Genomic DNA, 18,517 nt, shown 5'->3' with positions numbered 1-18,517 from the left:
GAGGCGATGGCTTGGGGCCAGGCTGTTGGATGTGGTCACACGCGCGGTGGATAAGTTGGGGCTGGATTGGGAAGCAGACGCGACTCAGGAATCTCAGTCTAAGATGGACGATCGTTCCTAACTAGTTGTGCACTTGCTCAGCCTCATAAGTCACTCCCCTTCTTCCCGGACCTCCACCAGGAGGTCTTGAGGTCCTGGAAGCAGCTTTATTCAGCACACATCACAAACCCCACGGCCACAGATTTTGCCACCATTGCTGACATGTGGGGCCATGGTTATGCAACGATGCCGCCGGTGGAAGAGTCTTTAGTTGAACATCCCACGCCAAATTCAGCCGCAGCCTGGAATTCACGCTTCCTCCTCCAGTTCGATGGCGGGGATGGTGATGGTTGAACGCCACCTTTGGTTCAACCTCACCGTTATAAAGAAAAAGACTAGACCTGAACTTGACAGCAAAATCCTCCCGTCCTCAGGCTCTTAACAGCAGTTCCTATCCTTCTACATTTTGTTGGGAGCTGTGCCCTCCACTAGAACGTGCTGTTGGACCACTAATGTGCATCCAACCATTTCACTGCAGCTCCCAGGCTTAAACATTGACTGTCTCACCACAGAATGCACCTGGAGCAGCATTGGAGTAAGCCACCACTCAGAGCGCACCCTCAGACAACCCTGGCTCCATAAGCCTCATCACAAAATGCATGGGCACAGTTCTAGCCCCATTGCAGCTCCAGAGTTTGTGTGCTAAATTACCAAGACAATTGGCTGGTATTAGCACACTCATAAACTCACACAGACTCAAGCATGCTTTCGCCAACATTTCGTGTTAAATTATCTAAGCAGCCTGGGCTTACACATGAACCTCCAAAAGAGTGTTTTGATCCCTTCCCAATGGATAACGTTTTTGGGGATAGATCTGGATTCGCACGGGATGATCTCACGATTGTTTCCCCCCATGTGTTCAGCCTTTCAAGTCATACCTTAGCCACTTCAAAGCAGGCTGTACAGATGCAGATAAGTTTGTGCAGGTGAGACTTTTGGGTCTGATGGCAGCAGCATTCCCTGTAATCTGTCTAGGCTTACTTCACATGGGTCATTGACAGGTTGGGGGGTGTTTGCATCAAGCACAACTATGCATTTCCCACTATGGTTCCTCCTATCCCCCCCATCGCCCCTGGGACTGGACGCTCTAGCTCACAAATGGCCCACATCCAGTTTGTATGTTTTTTCCACCGATTTGGCTAATTCAAGCGGTGCTATCCTAACTCTAAAAACAGTCCTACTGTTTGCTTTACCCTCCCTCAAGAGAGTTGGGGATTTACAAGCTCTTTCTAACTCACCTTTCTGCATGGACTTCGCACCAAAATTGGTGAAGGTTTTGCTGCGACCAAAGCCTGATTATGTTCCTAAGTTCGCTTTGAATCCTTTGCGTTTCCAGCAGGTGGTCTTGGAAGCTCTCTCCCCCACGGAGGCAGGCTCAGAAGATCTAAGCCTTTGTCCTGTGAGGGTGCTGAAGATCTATGTTCATCGTACATGCCCAATGGCATGAATCTATCAGCTGTTCTGGTAGTGAAAATAAAGGTTGTGAAGTCACAAAGGAACGGATGTCCCATTAGCTGGTGGAGGCTATATCCTTAGCCTATGACGCGCGTGGGCTCGCTCCGCCTTTAGGAATCTAAGCACATTCCACGAGGGCTGTGGCTTCACCGCTAGATTTCCGTAGTGGATCTTCTATGGATGATATGTGCTGCAGCAGGATGGTACTCACAGAGCACTTTCATCAAATTCTACAGCTTGGATGTGAGGACAGCCCATGACTCCTGGGTTCTTTCCGCTTGAGCACATGCTTTCCTCGGATCCCAGCTATCTCATTTATGTCCGGCGTGATGGTATAGCATTCCCATACGGTGACATCACAACAGCATTGAAGTGACCTATGAAAGGGAAAATCTTGGTTACGCATGTAACCACGGTTCTCTGAATAGGAAACAAGATGTTGTGGTTCGGGCCGTTCCGTACCTTTGATAGCGTTTCCTTAGTCCATGAAATATGAGCAAAATTGCATGCAGCATGCAGTTATACTATGCCTGCGCATACGTAAGATGGTGCCAAGTGCTATTTGGCCAATAGGATTGGCAGGATGGTACAGGGCTTCAGACATTCGTCACACCAAACGGTGTTCCCATTTGGTGACGTCACCGCAGCATCTCATTCCCCATTCAGGGAACCGTGGTTACATACATAACCGAGATAGCTTTTATTCAAGATAACCAGTGTCATGCTAACAGCCGATCGACCTACAAAGCGATGTCATAGTTCCCCCACTCTATTACTGAAGTACTTTTCTGACAAACAGTTTCTGATCTTAATTTTTCTGTGACATTAACACTGATATTCTGCACATCAGGACAACTGTGAATACAACAGTTATACAATAATTGTTTGGGTTATTTAATCGTGTTATTAACAATTAATGTTGAGTAACTTCAAACTTTAATTGATAGTTCATGTGCTTTTGCTCCATAACTGAGATATTTTCTTAAATACAATTCTTGGAGGGCCACAGCTCTGCAGAGTTTAGCTCCAACTTACAACTGCTTGGAAGTTTCTAGTGATCCTGAAGAGCTTGAATAGTTGGATCAGGTGTGTTTGATTAGGGTTGGAGCTAAACTGTGCAGAGCTGTGCTTTCCAGGAAATGAGTTTGACACCAACGTTATATGAGAAAAATAACACAACTCACTCTCTGGTGTGGAATAGCCTACTGCAGAGGTGTGGACTCGAGTCATGTGACTTGGACTCGAGTCATGAATTTGATGACTTCAGACTCGACTCGACAAAATGTACAAAGACTTGCAACTCGACTTGGACATTAACATCAATGACTCGTGACTTCACTTGGACTTGCGCCTTTCGACTCGAGAAGAATTGCTACTTCCCATGAAAACCTGGGGAAAAACAATTTTCACACGGCCGCGCCACTCTCAGTGTATCTGCATCTGTGAAAAAAATGTGCACCACCTGTATGCATGCAGAGAGCACGTGCGCTGCCTGCACGACATCCAATCACTGTAGTCCCACGTTGGTTTGATTCAACAGCATTTAAACAGGCACATTGCAAGACAACCACTGAAGCGCAACAAGCAACAACGCGCCAGTTGGCAAAATGATACCAAAGATAGTTTCGTTAAGCCATAAAAATTACGAGGTAGTTGACAAAAAACGAGTTGCAATTCTATCTGCATTCCGAGTAGTTTTGAGATATTGAGCTTCAAAATTTTTGTGTTCCATTCGACTGTGTAGATAGAACCTTATTGTTTTTTAAATAAAAAGTCCCATAATGTACACAACGTTAAAAAATCTATCACATAATGTAAATATGTTGACAGAATAAGAATATGTAAATAACAAAATTGACAAAAATGCCAGATAGAACCTTATAATTCCAAGGGGACAAATTTGCAAAACATGCGGGTCGAAGATTACAGGCGGAGCTGCCACAATGTCCAACTTTGTTCAACACCTGAAGTTGCACAAAGAAAGGTAAGTTTTGGACGAATACTAAGCACCTTATCGGATGTACCGTACTGTATCAATGAGACAGTAAACGCAAGTCTCCCTTGCTGGTTCATGCTAACAAAAATAGGGATTTTTGAACCCGGATTATATGAGGTACATTAGTGTAACACACTCAGATGGAAAACCTCGTCAACATCATGTCAACGTCCGTTTTGAAAGTCTACCTTGCTGCTAGATGGATAAACACAAATGTATATCTCAGTCTCTCCAACACACGAGACAAAAACAGGCCATTGTTTTAGTGCAATATGCTGTTGAAATACAAGCATTTTTTGTGAAAATTTTAATTTTCCGTTTTTTACTGTATTTGATTAATGTCATTGTTGTAATGAATCACAACCTTTGTAATCTTCGGCAAGAAGGAGGCAGGAACCGGCGGACAATCACAATGAAACTTTAATAACAAAATAAACACAAAACAGCTCACCAGCCTCTCACGGACGACTGGTGCGCGCAAATAAAAACCAAAACACAACTAAAAGCCCAGGCCTGGTCCTCTCTCGTCCTTCACTGTCGTCACTCCAGTTTTATATCCTTCCATCTCCTCTGTGGGACTCAAGACCGGTGGTGGGTCGCAGGTGTAGCGGATTTCCCAATCACTCCACCGGCCTCACTCGTGTTCCCACATCCCTCGGCCCCGCCCCACTCGTCACAATTGTATTAAAAAAGGTTTAAATAAATACAAATCTTACACGCATATATGATTTGTATAAATTTTATTTCTGTGGTAAGAAGACTTGAAATGACTTGAAACTAAAATGGTAGGACTTTGGACTCGACTTGAGACTTGTTGGCTTTGACTTTTGACTCGACTCGGGACTTGCCTCATCTTTGACTCGACTTGACTCGGGACTCGAGGGCAAAGACTTGAGACTTACTTGTGACTTGCATAACAATGACTTTGTCTCACCTCTGGCCCACTGTATGAACAGTGAAATCACTCAGTGATCCTGGAAATCCTATTCACCTGATCTATAATATATGGTTAATGTTTTAAATTGAAATCATCATGTGTATGATTTATTGTCATATATCACATGGCATGAATGATGAAAGCAACTGCCGAAATAAAGCCTTTACTGACAGACCAAGACATGAAAAGTCACTCTGATGATTCTGGAGCAGTTTGTTCTTTAGTGTGTTTGTTCTGGTGGGTCTGGAAACTACCTAAATAAGCGAATCTCTCGCCGCAGATGGGGCAGGAGTAAGGTTTCTCTCCTGTATGAACTCGTTGATGGATCTTAAGGACGTCTGATCGAGCAAACGTCTTGTCACACTGTGAGCATTTAAACGGTCTTTCTCCGTTATGAATCCTCTGATGCTTTATTAAATTAGTGTTTTGTTTGAAACTCTTCCCACAGATGCTACAGTGATATGGGTTTTCCCCAGTGTGGACTCGCTTATGTTCCCTGAAATGAGTTGGATCAGAAAAACTCTTCCCACAGTGGGCGCACAGATACGGTTTCTCTCCGGTGTGAATCCTCTCGTGACAATTCAGATTAGCAATCTGACGGAATCGTTTGTCGCAGTGTTTGCACTGAAATGGTTTTTCATCTGAATGGATTTTCTGGTGTGAATTTAGAGAGCTTGAGTTTTTAAATGTTTTCCCACATTCACTGCACTGATACGGTCTCTCATTGGTGTGAACACGCACATGTCTCTTCAGTTGAGATCCATGACTGAATCTTCTCTCGCAGTGCGGACACTTGTATGGTCTTTCTCCCGTGTGGATTCGCTTATGAACATCAAGATTTGCTTTGGTGCAGAAATACTTTTCACAATCACTGCAGTGGAAAAACTTTCCATTGTGTCTTTTTATATGAGCTTTCATATTACTAGCAGTGGTGAAAAAAAACTTCCCGCACTGTTCACAGTGATACTCCTTCTTCCCGCTGTGCTCTTTTGAGTGAAGTCTCCTTTCTTCTGCGGTAGGAAAGCTGATGTTGCATATCTTACAGCTGAAGTCTTTCTGTTCTGTGTGTGTTCTCTCGTGTCTTACTAAATGATCCTCTGAACTCAGTGTTTTTCCACAGGTGCTGCAGGAGAAACTCTTGGCCGTCAGCTGCTCTTTTGAAGTTGAGACTGTTTCTTCATCTTCATCAGAAGATGAGCCACCATTGACATCTGAAAGGAACAAAACTTTAATAAACAACTTTTATTTTTTTATTAACATTTTTTATTAAAATCTATTAAAAAAACAAGCAACGTTTCGACCCTCAGGTCTTCATCAAGCCTGATGAAGACCTGAGGGTCGAAACGTTGCTTGTTTTTTTAATAAATTATGGGAGTTAGCAGTGTTGCGGACATCACATTTCTTCATCTCAGTATTTGTGTTCACGTCCTCAGATAGTGAGACAGCAGCACTGTTAAACCTGGCACTTTAAGCCACGCTGGTGCATACTTGAGTATGTAGTACATGACAACGCCCCTCATTCACAGATAGACATGCAAAACAAACATATTAGCCTATATATTTATATAGCAGTGCTTTTGTCATTATTTTACAGCTTTGTTTGTTATTTATTAATCAATCCATCAAATCGCACATTTTATGTGACATCTGCAGAGTAGCTAGCTACTGTAAATTCATTGTCATGACTGGATTCTGTGCTTCACTCCGCATCACAGAAATCATAATGCATTAACCTTAAATTATAAATGGGACATAGCTGTATCAGCTCGGAGGGATGATATTCTGAATAGGTAAACATGTTCGATGCGTTTCCTCATTTTGCAGCCACTTTCCGACCAGTTTTTGTAAATGGTGTCTACCCTCAAGTACAAATAAGCATTCGACTTTTCTTTATAAAAAGTATTCCCATACTAGTGCCAATTTTAACTCATATTTTGACGTGGGATAGAGATTAGAGATAATGGCCTCTGTCTCTGATGTTGTCGCCGCTGTACGTGTGGGTGGAGCAAGAGAACAGTTAGGTGGAAAGTTGTTGCCTAGGCGCAGGTGAGATTCTGTGTCTGTTATTTTCTCTCAATACCGTAAATAAGCAAATGTACACGGTATGATAATCGTATATGTTTATATCGCGGTATATCGTCACACAGGTGTATCGTTACAACCCTTTTATGTATTTACGTTTTTGTACCGTTCGTTTTGTTTACAAAGCTTTGGTACATAATGGCACTTGCGTCTGCCTTATGAATGTACTGCAAATGCTTTAAAGGACGCTGAAAGCAAACAGACATGAGATGTACAGCTCTCTGCTTTTAACACACAAAGACATAATACGTCTATATATAATCTAATAATACATCATTAATAGCGGTTCACTTCCGCGATTTGGTACGATTGCTTTCACATCATCAGCGAACTGTACAGAGGTCACATGAACCGTACCCCAGACCACCGTTTTAAGTGGACTCGGGTACGGTTTGCCTGTGCGCACCCGAGTTCGGAAGACAGCATTCACATCATCCAAACGAACCGAACTTTGACGTCAATCGAACCCAGGTGCGCACCAAAAGTGCTAGTGTGACAGCACCCTAAGATGCTTCCACACTGTCAACATGTTTGCTGCATTAGTGCACAGCTCTCACTCTATGCAGGTTGGTATTTGATCACGTCGCGCTGTTCGGCCTTTTTTGCATATTTAAACACCAACAGAGTTTTTTTTTTTTTGTTGCTATTTTTGGCCTCATAATTTTGGTTTCCCACACCTGTTGTTGAGGGATGGAAGTACTGGTCTCCTAATCTCAAATAATAATCGAAATTTGATCTTCTATCACATGCAATTACTATTGCTCACCCTGTTAGAATCTACTTTGCAGTGCCCCTGGTCAACTGGGCAACTTCTTGGTGAAGTTGGATGTGTTACTGTCAAACTTTCCTGAGGATGGTACTCCTCTGGTACTGCTCGGTGACTTCACCATCCATCTTGATAAACCCCAGGCGGCTGACTTCAACACTCTGCTCTCGTTATTTGATCTAAAGCGAGCGTCCACTATGGCTACTCACAAGTCGGGTAATCAACTAGACCTCATCTGCACATGCTATTGCTCCACTGACAACCCTTTAGTTGCTCCACTGCACACCTCAGACCACTTCATCACTTCCAACCTCACACTAACTCCTGACACAGCACACACTCCTCCGCAGGTCACCTTTCGATGTAAACTAAGCCCACTCTCTCCTTCTCGCCTATCCTCTATGGTTTCATCCTCACTTCCTTCACTCTCTCAGTTTTCAGCACTGGACACAAACAGTGCTTCTGACAATCTTTGCTCCACTCTAACATCTTGCTTTGACAAATTTTGCCCACTTTCATCCAGACCAGCATGCACTACCCCATCTGCCCCCTAGAACATCGCTCTGAACTCAGGGCTGCAGAGAGGAAATAGTGCAAATCAAAAAACTCTTCCTTCTCTGCAAAGTCTCCACTGCTAAAACGACGTACTACCAAATCAAACTTATCAACTGTTCTGACCCCAATCACCTCCTTCAGGCCATTTCTTCTTCAGTCATACCTTGGCTAACACACATTTTCAACACCTCTCTTCACTCTGGTACATTTCCTACAGCATTTAAGCAGGCTCGTGTAAGCACACTGCTTAAAAAGCTTCTCTAAATCCAGCACTTTTAGAAAAAAAAACTACAGACCTGTATGCCTTCTTCCATTCATTGCAAAGACACTTGAGCGAGCTGTGTTCAACCAGCTCTCTATGTTCCTTGTACAGAACAACCTCCTGGACAGCAACCAGTCTGGCTTCAAAAGTGGCCACTCATCTGAGACTACTCTGCTCTTGGTTACTGAAGCCCTGCGACTGGCAAGAGCAGCTTCCAAATCCTCAGTACTCATCTTACTGGACCTGTCTGCTGCTTTTGACACTGTTAATCACCAGATTTTCCTGTCCACCCTCAGAACAGTGGGCATCTCTGGAACTGCACTCCTGTGGTTCAAGTCCTACCTCTCTGGTAGATCCTTCAGGGTGTCTTAGAGGGGTGAGGTTTCTAAATCACAAAATTTGCTACTGGGGTTCCTCAAGGCTCAGTGCTTGCACCACTTCTCTTCTCTGTCTACATGTCGTCATTAGGATCTGTCATTCAGAAGCATGGCTTTTCTTACCACTGCTGTGCTGATGACACTCAACTCTTCTTCTTATTCCAACCAGATGATTCGGCGGTAGCTGCTCGCTTTGCAGTCTGTCAGACAGACATTTCTAGCTAAGACAGAACTGTTTGAGGTTCAAGCAAACCCATCGTTTCATCACAACTGCTCTATACAACTGGGTTCATCAACCATAACTCTTAAGTACAGCCAAAAACCTAGGAGTTATGATGGATCATCAGTTGAGCTTCACAGACCATATTGCTATAACGGCCTGGTCCTGCAGATTTGCCTTATACAACATTAGGAAGATTAGACCCTTCATGTCAGAGCAAGCCACACAACTTCTTGTCCAAGCTCTTGTTCTCTTTAGCCTGGACTATTTCAATGCTCTCTTGACGGCCCTTTCAGCATGTACTATCATATACAACAGCAGTGAGAGTGGTCCACAATTAGCCAAAAAAAGCTCACGTTACTTCTCTCCTTTTCAGTTTACACTGGCTAGCAGCATCAAATAGGGCTGGATGATATATCTAACGATATGATCATGTGCATCTAATCAGTAAATCTGGTTCCCTGATTACCGTTAAATCACCATCACCTGCTTTTAAATGGAGCAACATTTTATAGACAGAGCCGTAGATCACTGAAAAGCTACACAATATCGTGTTCATTATCCCAGATGAATTGCCTTCGATAATGAACGTGACATTGCGTAGCTTGTCAGTGATCTACGGCTCTAGCTTGTCAGCTTGTCTGCGTAGCTTGTCAGCCCTAGCATCAAATTCAAGGTACTGATGCATGCCTACAAGACAACCACTGGCACTGAACCAATATACCTAAAGTTAATATCGCTAGTTCAAACTTTGTTTGAAAACTAATAAACTTAAACTTATTAAACTTAAGCACCGTCAAGAAGGTTGCGTTCTGCAAGTTGAATGGCGTCTTGTTTTGATAACCAAAAGAGGCACAAAATCACTTTCACTGACCTTTTCCTGAGCTGTGCCCAGCTGGTGGAATCATTTCTGATCCTATTCGAACAGCTCTTTAACCAATTAAAAAAAAAAGATCTTAAGACATATCTTTTTTGCAAGCACCTGACTAACTAATACTAGCACTTACTTTTTCTATTCTATTCCATTCTATTAAAAAAACTAGCTACGTGTACTCTGCTAGACTAACTAAGACATGTCAAGGCATTTGTATAGAAGAAATCGTGGCCTAGTGGTTAGAGAGTTTGATTCCTAGCCCTAGGGTTGTGGGTTCGAGTCTCGGGCCGGCAATACCATGACTGTGGTGTCCTTGAGCAAGGCACCGAACCCCGACCTGCTTCCCGGGCGCCGCAGCATAATTGGCTGCCCACTGCTCCAGGTGTGTGTTCACTGCTGTATGTGGGTTTGGGAACTTTGGATGGGTTAAATGCAGATGGGTCACCATACTTTGGCTGTACGTCACTGTTAATGTTGTTGTTCTCTTGTTGGTCTGACTGCTTCTATTGTTCTCATTTGTAAATCGCTTTCGATAAAAGTATTTGCAAATGTCTCCATTGCTAAAATGACATACTACCAAAACAAAATTATCAACTGTTCTGACACTCAAACACTTTTTAAAGCTTTCTCTTCTCTTCTCCCTCCTCCATCAAATCTTACAGCTGATGACTTCGCAATTTTCTTCACAAATGAAACAAGAACCATCAGTGACGAATTCCTTTACCTAATTTTACCAAATGACAAATCCAGATGATTTCACTCCATTCTTCTGGCACCATTATTTATTAACAACATATGCATCCAGATCAAATCAACAATAATAAATATAAACTGTTGTTTTTTTGCTGCTTGGTAGCTAATGCTGCTCCACACAAAAAACAGGTCTGCATAATGCTTTTTATGTTTTGTTTGCAATTAGTTATTAATTAGTTAATAATTATTATGATTCATAATGTATGAATAATCGTCACAGTATACTGAAAAACAACCAAAGTGTGATGTTTAGCCAAATGCTGCAGCCCTACAAACAAGCACAGAAAACCTGTAGCTCTTAAAAAAGTAAATTTTTAATCCCATTCAAAAAATGTCTATTTAATTTCCCTTTTAACATTTGCCATTGTTTTCCTAAATATCTCAGAAAATTTGAACCATCAATTAATATGAACCTGATCCTGCAGAGTCTCTGCTGACTTTCAAGTGTCATGAAAAAACTAAAAGTCATAAAAGGAGAAACAAACCTGGAATGAAATCTTCATCATCATCTTCCTCCCCATTATTCTCAGCACAATCATCACCATCTTCATCATCCTCCCCATTATTCTCCTCCTCCTCCTCCTCTTCCTCATCAGTGTGTTGTTGTTGTTTCTCTGCGGTGGTTTCTTCTCCTCTGCTCTCGATCAGGTTCCTGCAGTCCACCAGTTTGACGGAGCACATCTTCAGCGGCGTCTGCAGCATCTGCTGTTCTCCAGCGTTACAGTCAGAGGTTTGATCAGTGGATTCATGATCCTGAGCGTCAGTATAACAGAGTAAAGTGAGGCTGAGCTCTGAGTCCTGTGTGTCTCTGGATCTCTGATCTCTGACGCTCCAGACTGAATCCTGAGCTTCTGTGCCATCAGTCTCACGCACCCAAACCTGCTCCACATCCTGACAAACACAATCAGTAATATATCTAGTGAGAGTATGATTAACAATAAGACATTGATTCACACAACAATCAGTCCATATTAGCAGCTAAAGATGAACTGAAGATCTGTTCAAACCTCTCTGTTCAGTTTGTCTCCTCTTTCTCTCAGCTTTGCCTCCAGTGAAGCCACCTCTTTCTTCAGCTGACAGATTTCTGTGATGAAATCCTCGATATCCAGCATGGACAGATCAGTTCCTACTGATTTACAGCAGACCACATCCACCTGCGCTTTCATGCTCAACATCTGAACACAAACACTTTATTAGCATGATATAGATGGTTGTTTAACATTTGATAAAACTGATTTACCTTAATTTGACTGTATTTTCTTGAGATATCACATCTTACATTTCATCTAAAGGATAGTTTTTCTTCATATATCATTTCCACACAATAAAATCTTTATTTTTTAAGGTTTTCGGCCAAACGTCTGGGACAATGGTAAAGTAATACAGTCTGTAGAAGGTATTTTACTTTAACGTAATGTTTAACTAACAAAACCTTTTAAATATAGTAGTTATAATAAATACAAATCACAAACTGCCAACGACAGTAAAATGTTATGAGCATGATTCTTTCTATAATAAATAATTTTACAACCTTAATTTACGATGTTTACGTTCAGATGGATTTCTCAGATTTCTGCTCGTTCCTGCTTTACCTGTAAACGATGTAAACTGTCCAACATAAAATTACATTAAGTAAAACACGGTAAACACGCACGAGCTGAACGCTCAGCAGCAAAACTACTTTTGTGGGCTCTTCGCGGTTTCGCGCAGCGACAAATGACGCATTTCCGCCTCCTGCTGGACTGGAGCGACCGATGCTCGATGGTTTTCAGTAGTGAGAAGATTACAGTGAAAGCCAGAATACACAGGAAAGCATCCCTATATAATTAATCTGCCCCGGAGCAGAGTGCGGTGCGAATTATTAATGAATGGAAGAAAGCACAATTGCTCAAAATAAATAAATAAATAAAAACAATGCTATGTTAAATCATAAATAATATAAAATGTTTTGTTTATGAGTTAAATAAATAATAATAAATAGTCTAGGCTATTTAATCACCTAGTTTATTAATTTATTTTATGTTAAAACTATGTAATCTAAATGAATGGAAAATTGTTATGCAATTGAATTACATCAAATTTAAATTTAGACAGATTTTTCTTAAGTGACCACTGCCAAACAAGATAATTTAAGATCACATAAAAAAAAAAAAAAAAAAAAAAAAAGGAATTTAACTGATTGTGTAAACATTAACATCTTGTCAGAGTGTGTGGGTTTTGGGTTGCCCACCCACCTCTTGAAAGCTGACCACAAGTTTTCAATGGGATTAAGATCTGGGGAGTTTTCTGGTCAGGGATCCAAAATATTGATGCTTTGTTCCCCGAACGACAAGGTGCTCCAACATGCTGGAAAAGGCATTGTTCATCTCCAAACTGTTCTTAGATAGTTGAGAGAAGTTGCTCTCGGAGGATGTTTTTGTGCCAATATTGATTCATGGCTGTGTTCTTTGGCAAAATAGTGAGAGAGCCCACTCCCTTGGCTGAGAAGCAACCCCACTCATGAATGGTCCCGGGATGCTTTACTGTTGGCATGACACAGGACTGATGGTAGCACTCACTTTTTCTTCTCTGGACAAGCTTTATTCTGAATTCCCCAAACAATCAGAAAGGGGATTCATCAGAGAAAATTACTTTACCCCAGTCCTCAGCAGTCCAATCGCTGTAACTTTTGATGAAGTCCAGTCTGCACTGATGCTTTTCCTGGAGAGAAGTGGGTTCATCGCTGCCCTTCTTGACACCAGGCACCCTCCAAAAGTCTTGGCCTCACTTTGCATGCAGATCACATGCACTCACACCTGCCTTCACCTGGAAATTCATCTTAATTCACAATGTACTGTTTAACTTACATTAACAAACATGTTTCTTGGATCCATTTTTTCTTTGCAGATGACATGACATGTTCAAAACAAAACACAACACCCTCAATGGTTTGCTCTTCAGTAGATCAGATGTTTGAGAGGTAAACAGGCTTACATTTCAAGACACTGTCTGCAGGGTTCTAAATTAACATTTTTGATCACCAGCCAATGTGGCTGGTAACTTTCTAAAGTTACTAGCCAATCAGAATTTCCACTAGCCATTTTTTTTTCGGGAAAAATAACAAATTATGAGTGCCACTAAATGTATTTGATCATTTTATTAACATTGTTGGCATGAAAAACACATATAAAGTACAATGCATACAACAAAATATACACTGACTCAAATTTAAAATTATTAGTTCCCACCACGAAATTTCTTTTGTCTTTTCTTTCGCGTATAACTTACATGCGGCAATCCTGACAAAGCATTACGACATTCTTGAGATCAAACACAAGCCATTCATGACCCGTCAGCCATTTGGCATTACATTACATTACATTGCATTACATTACGTTTCTCTGTCCGTAATACGAAGCCCCGCACGTCACCTGTAGGAGAAAAAAATCAATCCGTGGCAACGGTTTTGCAATCCGTCCCCTCAGTTTATAAACCGTACTCACGAATTCATAAACTGTTCCCTCGGTTTAACAAATCGTGCCCACGGATTCCCAATCCGTGCACTCAGATTTTGTAAACCGTACCCTCGGTTTTTGAATCCGTACTCACGAATTCATAATCCATGCGCACGCTTTCGCAATCCATTCCCACGGATTTGTAAACTAGCACACATTTGTGGCTCTGCCCCCACCGGCAGATTCATTTCTGTTTATTAAGCATTATTTTTCATAGTATCCAACGAGACCATGATCAGCATTCACAAAATAGTCTTCTTTTTAGCGTTTATTTTACATTAATCGCCATGGATCACCAGCCAAACTGGCTAGTAAGTTTTAATTAACACCTGGCTATTTTAATTTAGAATTTAATTTAATTTAATTTATTTTTAATTTAGAACCCTGGCTGTCTGTATTTGTGTCTTCACAGTGCTTTATTTGTTTTTATACATTTGTACTCTTGACACACAAAACAATATGTTTTTCTCTGAAAAAATAAATAAATAAATGAATTGGTTTGAGCTGTTGACATCCCAAAAACCAACATAAGGCTCATTTCTGTTCTGACACATGCAACGCTGGAGTTCATGTGATCTGTTATTAGCTCTTTTCACTAGAACACATTCAAGACCAAAACCCATCGAGGACAAACATCAATTACCCAAAAACATACAACGAGAACAAACTATATTTTTCTACAGAATTTACAGTGAAACTGTCTAAACATCCAAGCAGCACTGAAAATAACATCTCTGAAGCCAGAACCCTCTTCTTTTTAAGTTTCTTTCTTTAAAGGGCTCATGAGATGGATTTTTTTTATTATTTTTAATATGTTTCTTTGAGGATAACTTATAAGGACACAACAAATAAATAAGTAAATAAATAAATAATATGTGAAAAAAATTATTATTTTCAATCCTTATTCTGAACTTCTCTCAATTAATTAATATAAATAAAACAGTTGTGGCCATTTTGTCCTTTGTTATAAGTGATGGTGTGTGACCTAGTGTGCAAATAACTTTTGGCTGCAGAATGGGATATTTGCCAGAATCCAATATTTAATTTTGCATCTTCTCTCTCTCTCTCTCTCTCTGTAAACATACATTACAGATAATATGATCATGTAGCTAGACATCTAGTGCTTACATTTACATAAAGATGCAGAGGAGGCGCCTGAGAATCTGCCAGATATATAAAGAGTGTTTTTATCAAACAGAACAACACAAGAGGCACAACACAAATGGTCAGTTACTTTACAGAACATAAACTTGAACTTTCAGGAAATAGACATAACAGAGAAATGATTTTTATTTTTGTCAAGGTAAAACAGATCTCTGCTGTGATCTGCTGTGGGAAAGATTGACACGATGGCAGTAAGTTTATACTAACTCTACATTCATAGAGATGTGTTCAGCATTTTTTTTTATTTCATCTCTTTATCTATCTGTCTCATATAGATAATGGTGTTTTTAGTGGCTCTTCTTCCGGCTGTACTGGGCAGTGACTGTAAATTCATGCCATTCGACTGTTCTGACATTTTTAACTCGGGACAAAAAATCAGTGGGATTTATCCCATCTATCCAGCAGGCGACGCTCCTCTCTGGGTTTACTGTGAGATGATCTCAGATGGGAAAGTTGAAGACAATGGAGGATGGACGGTACGAATGTGACTTCAGCTCATTAAACCCACATCAGAACATAGATTATAAATAATATCTTCTGTATAAACCCATCACAGGTGATTCAGAGGAGAATGGATGGCAGTGTGAATTTCTATCGGCCGTGGGATCAGTACAAGAGAGGATTTGGGAATGTGGAAAGTGAATACTGGCTGGGTAAGATCTCACAGTGTGTGAGTGTGTGTGTGTGTGTGTGTGTTTGTGTGGATGTTCGTGTCCAGTGTTTGGTTGAACGTGTTCTTCATGTGTGTATGATCAGGGCTGGAGAACATGTACCAGCTGACACGCAACAGGAGGTACACGCTGAGAGTAGATCTGGAGGACTTTGAAGGAAACACTGTTTTTGCAGTGTACTCATCTTTCTCTGTGGGTCCTGAAGCTGATGGGTATCGACTGCATGTTTCAGGATTCATAGATGGCGGAGCAGGTAGGTGTTACAGTTTTGATCTGTGTGTTTGTGTTATGGTACAATCTTTTTTGTTCCTTCTTGCAGATCTTTGTCTGGTGTCGTCTCTGTTATGCTTGTGTTACTTGCCTGCTTTGTTTGGTTCAACCTGTGACTGTTATTAAAGACTATTTTGGATCTTTACCTTTTTCAACATCATTGTCTTTACAAGCATTATTGTGACAGAAACATTAAATTGGAGATTGCCTGAATAAATATGGCCCCAATGTGAAATCATTACAACCCCAACTGGGCCACAATCTTTATTTTACAAAGAAGAAGAGACTTGGAGGTGTATGTGAAGAAGTTCATTGGTGCCAGCCATCTCGTCATCTGAAATAACATTACCCTCATGGAGGGGTTTTGGGTCTGATCTGGCAGCAAGATCTGGTTTGTGACGCCCCAGGTAAAGTCCTACTGGATGCTGCTAAATACTTTCCATGAGGAATAGCCTGAGATTCTGGCTGACCAGATGTGTGAGCCTGCCACAACATCCCTGCCTGTGATTATTGTGGTGGAGCTGGATTCAGGGGAATGGCTTATTGACTGGGAGATGGAGGGTGCTTCCCACCCATGAACCTTTCTCCTGTATAAGTGTGTCTTCGTCATTGCTGATCCGGCTCAGCTCAGAGTCTTCTTCATCACCATCACCATCACAGTGTGTTCTTCGTCATCACCAGCCCTGTCAATCACTAAACCTGCTTCCTCAACCAGTCTTCCCTTCAAAACTGCCTTGAGGATTCCTGTACCCAGCTCTGCTCATGCAATTTAACAGAAAATCATAGGATTTTAATGAAAAAAAAACACCTTAACAATTCAGCGTTTTTATATCTGAAGTATACCTTTACAGTTACAACACAAAGCATGTAAACAGTTATTTTTTGAATGTAGGGAATTGCCCCTGCTTATTAAAAAGTTACATTCATATTCACAACAGAAGAACACGATAAACGACGGACAGACGAAATCCTCAAAATCTGAATAAAGATTGATGCTTTTTATTCACATACCTTAATTTGCCTTGCACAGCCAGTTTATGTAATTTCACATTATATTAGAATATTGCAGGTAGAAGTAAAAATTAATTTACATGCAAATATCATAAAAACTAATCCCGTGCGACTGATACGCTTCAAATCGGGTGATGTGGGTCAGTGTTTTGGCTGTCAGTCATTGTCTGTAGTTTAGAACGCAATAAGCATCCAGTCATTATATACATCAGTGGATAACCTGAAAACAAATAGCAGTTGAATATAGTACTTTGGGCTCTGTTGTTCATTTTAACCTCTAATATTACAGAAATATACCAAATTAGAGAGTTCCTTGTATAGTAGAACATCAGAGTTTTTATTTTATTTTATCAGAAATAGATGTCATTCTAAATAATCAGAAATGTATTATTATAAATGGTCAATATGTCATAAACAAGTGAATAAGTCATAAGATCTCAATGTGCTGAAGGATGCTCTTCCTCTGCAGGTGAATCTTTGTTGTACCATGACGGAGAGAAGTTCTCCACCTTTGACAAGGACCAAGATTCCTATGAACATAACTGTGCCGGTCTGCATCTCGGCGCATTTTGGTACAAAAACTGTCATGGTACAAACCCCAACGGTGTGTATTTATGGGGAAAAGATCCAAACTTTTTTGCCATTGGAGATGTTTGGCAAAGTTGGAAGGGGCTTGATGTGGGTCTGAAATCCATCCGCATGAAGATCAAACGTGTGTTTTAGAAACATCAGTGTTTTCAGAAACCAATGTCTGATATTTTTTTCACCATTTGACAGATGTGAAGGGTTTAAGCTTTTACTTTATCTTTGTTTTTGATCGTTTGATTTACTATTGTATAAATGTAGCAAACCTTCAAATAAACTTCAACTGCATTGAAAGTATTATGTCTATATGTACATTATGTCAGATTTGATCTAATCGGAAATCAATCATTTTATGAACACTAAATCATAACATAAGTGAAACAAATGCTTAAATAAAGGTACGGTCCAATTTACAGTTGCTCAGAAAAACATTTGCGGCCAAAATCCAGTAATTTAAATAAGATTCTGTGTGAATTATCCACACTGACAGAAATCTGCAGGGTTTGAAAGCTACTTCTCTGGAAGTCTATTTCCGCCTTAGAAATTAACATTTTGACATTTTTCCACACAATTTTTTTTTTTCTCTCAGAATTGCATCATGTAATCACAGTTGTAAGAAGTTGCAATTACTTCCACAAACAGCATCAGCAGCTTCACTCATTATTAATCAGACTGACTTTATTTCTGTCAGACATCTACAAAAGCACTTATTGAGAATGAACAGAGATTTAGATGATGATCTTTGATTGTTTCACTTCACACACTAGCATCAAGCTGATAAGTATCTGCTTTAGTTGGACTCTAAACCCTTGACTTTTTAGACATTATATTTTTTGGGCTGCTGTAACTGTGTTTGTAAAACACATTTGTTAAAGCAAGAAATACCAAAAAAAAAAAAAAAAAAAACTGCAACCAGGTGATATCGGATTGTTATTGATAACACAAT

At 40.6% G+C, this 18,517-nt stretch overlaps 2 protein-coding genes across 2 annotated transcripts; one reads left to right on the top strand and one right to left on the bottom strand.

The window, feature by feature from the left end:
* Nucleotides 1-4,634: 4,634 nt before the first annotated feature.
* On the bottom strand, nucleotides 4,635-11,542 carry LOC132144297 (zinc finger protein 883-like). The gene is made up of 3 exons (XM_059555075.1): nucleotides 11,384-11,542; nucleotides 10,862-11,267; nucleotides 4,635-5,698 (listed from the first exon to the last, which is right to left on the bottom strand). The coding sequence occupies exons 1-3, from the start codon at nucleotides 11,540-11,542 to the stop codon at nucleotides 4,677-4,679; spliced, it is 1,587 nt and encodes a 528-aa protein (XP_059411058.1). The 3' UTR covers nucleotides 4,635-4,676.
* A 3,764-nt stretch (nucleotides 11,543-15,306) lies between these two features.
* On the top strand, nucleotides 15,307-17,719 carry LOC132144174 (microfibril-associated glycoprotein 4-like). Its single transcript, XM_059554937.1, has 4 exons — nucleotides 15,307-15,510; nucleotides 15,591-15,687; nucleotides 15,791-15,958; nucleotides 17,456-17,719. The coding sequence occupies exons 1-4, from the start codon at nucleotides 15,313-15,315 to the stop codon at nucleotides 17,707-17,709; spliced, it is 717 nt and encodes a 238-aa protein (XP_059410920.1). The 5' UTR covers nucleotides 15,307-15,312; the 3' UTR covers nucleotides 17,710-17,719.
* Nucleotides 17,720-18,517: the final 798 nt, after the last annotated feature.

The sequence above is a fragment of the Carassius carassius genome, chromosome 7, assembly GCF_963082965.1.
Source record: "Carassius carassius chromosome 7, fCarCar2.1, whole genome shotgun sequence".
Taxonomy (NCBI): Eukaryota; Metazoa; Chordata; class Actinopteri; order Cypriniformes; family Cyprinidae; genus Carassius; species Carassius carassius.
Note: the sequence above shows the minus strand (reverse complement) of the source record. Positions and strands in the feature narration are given on the sequence as shown.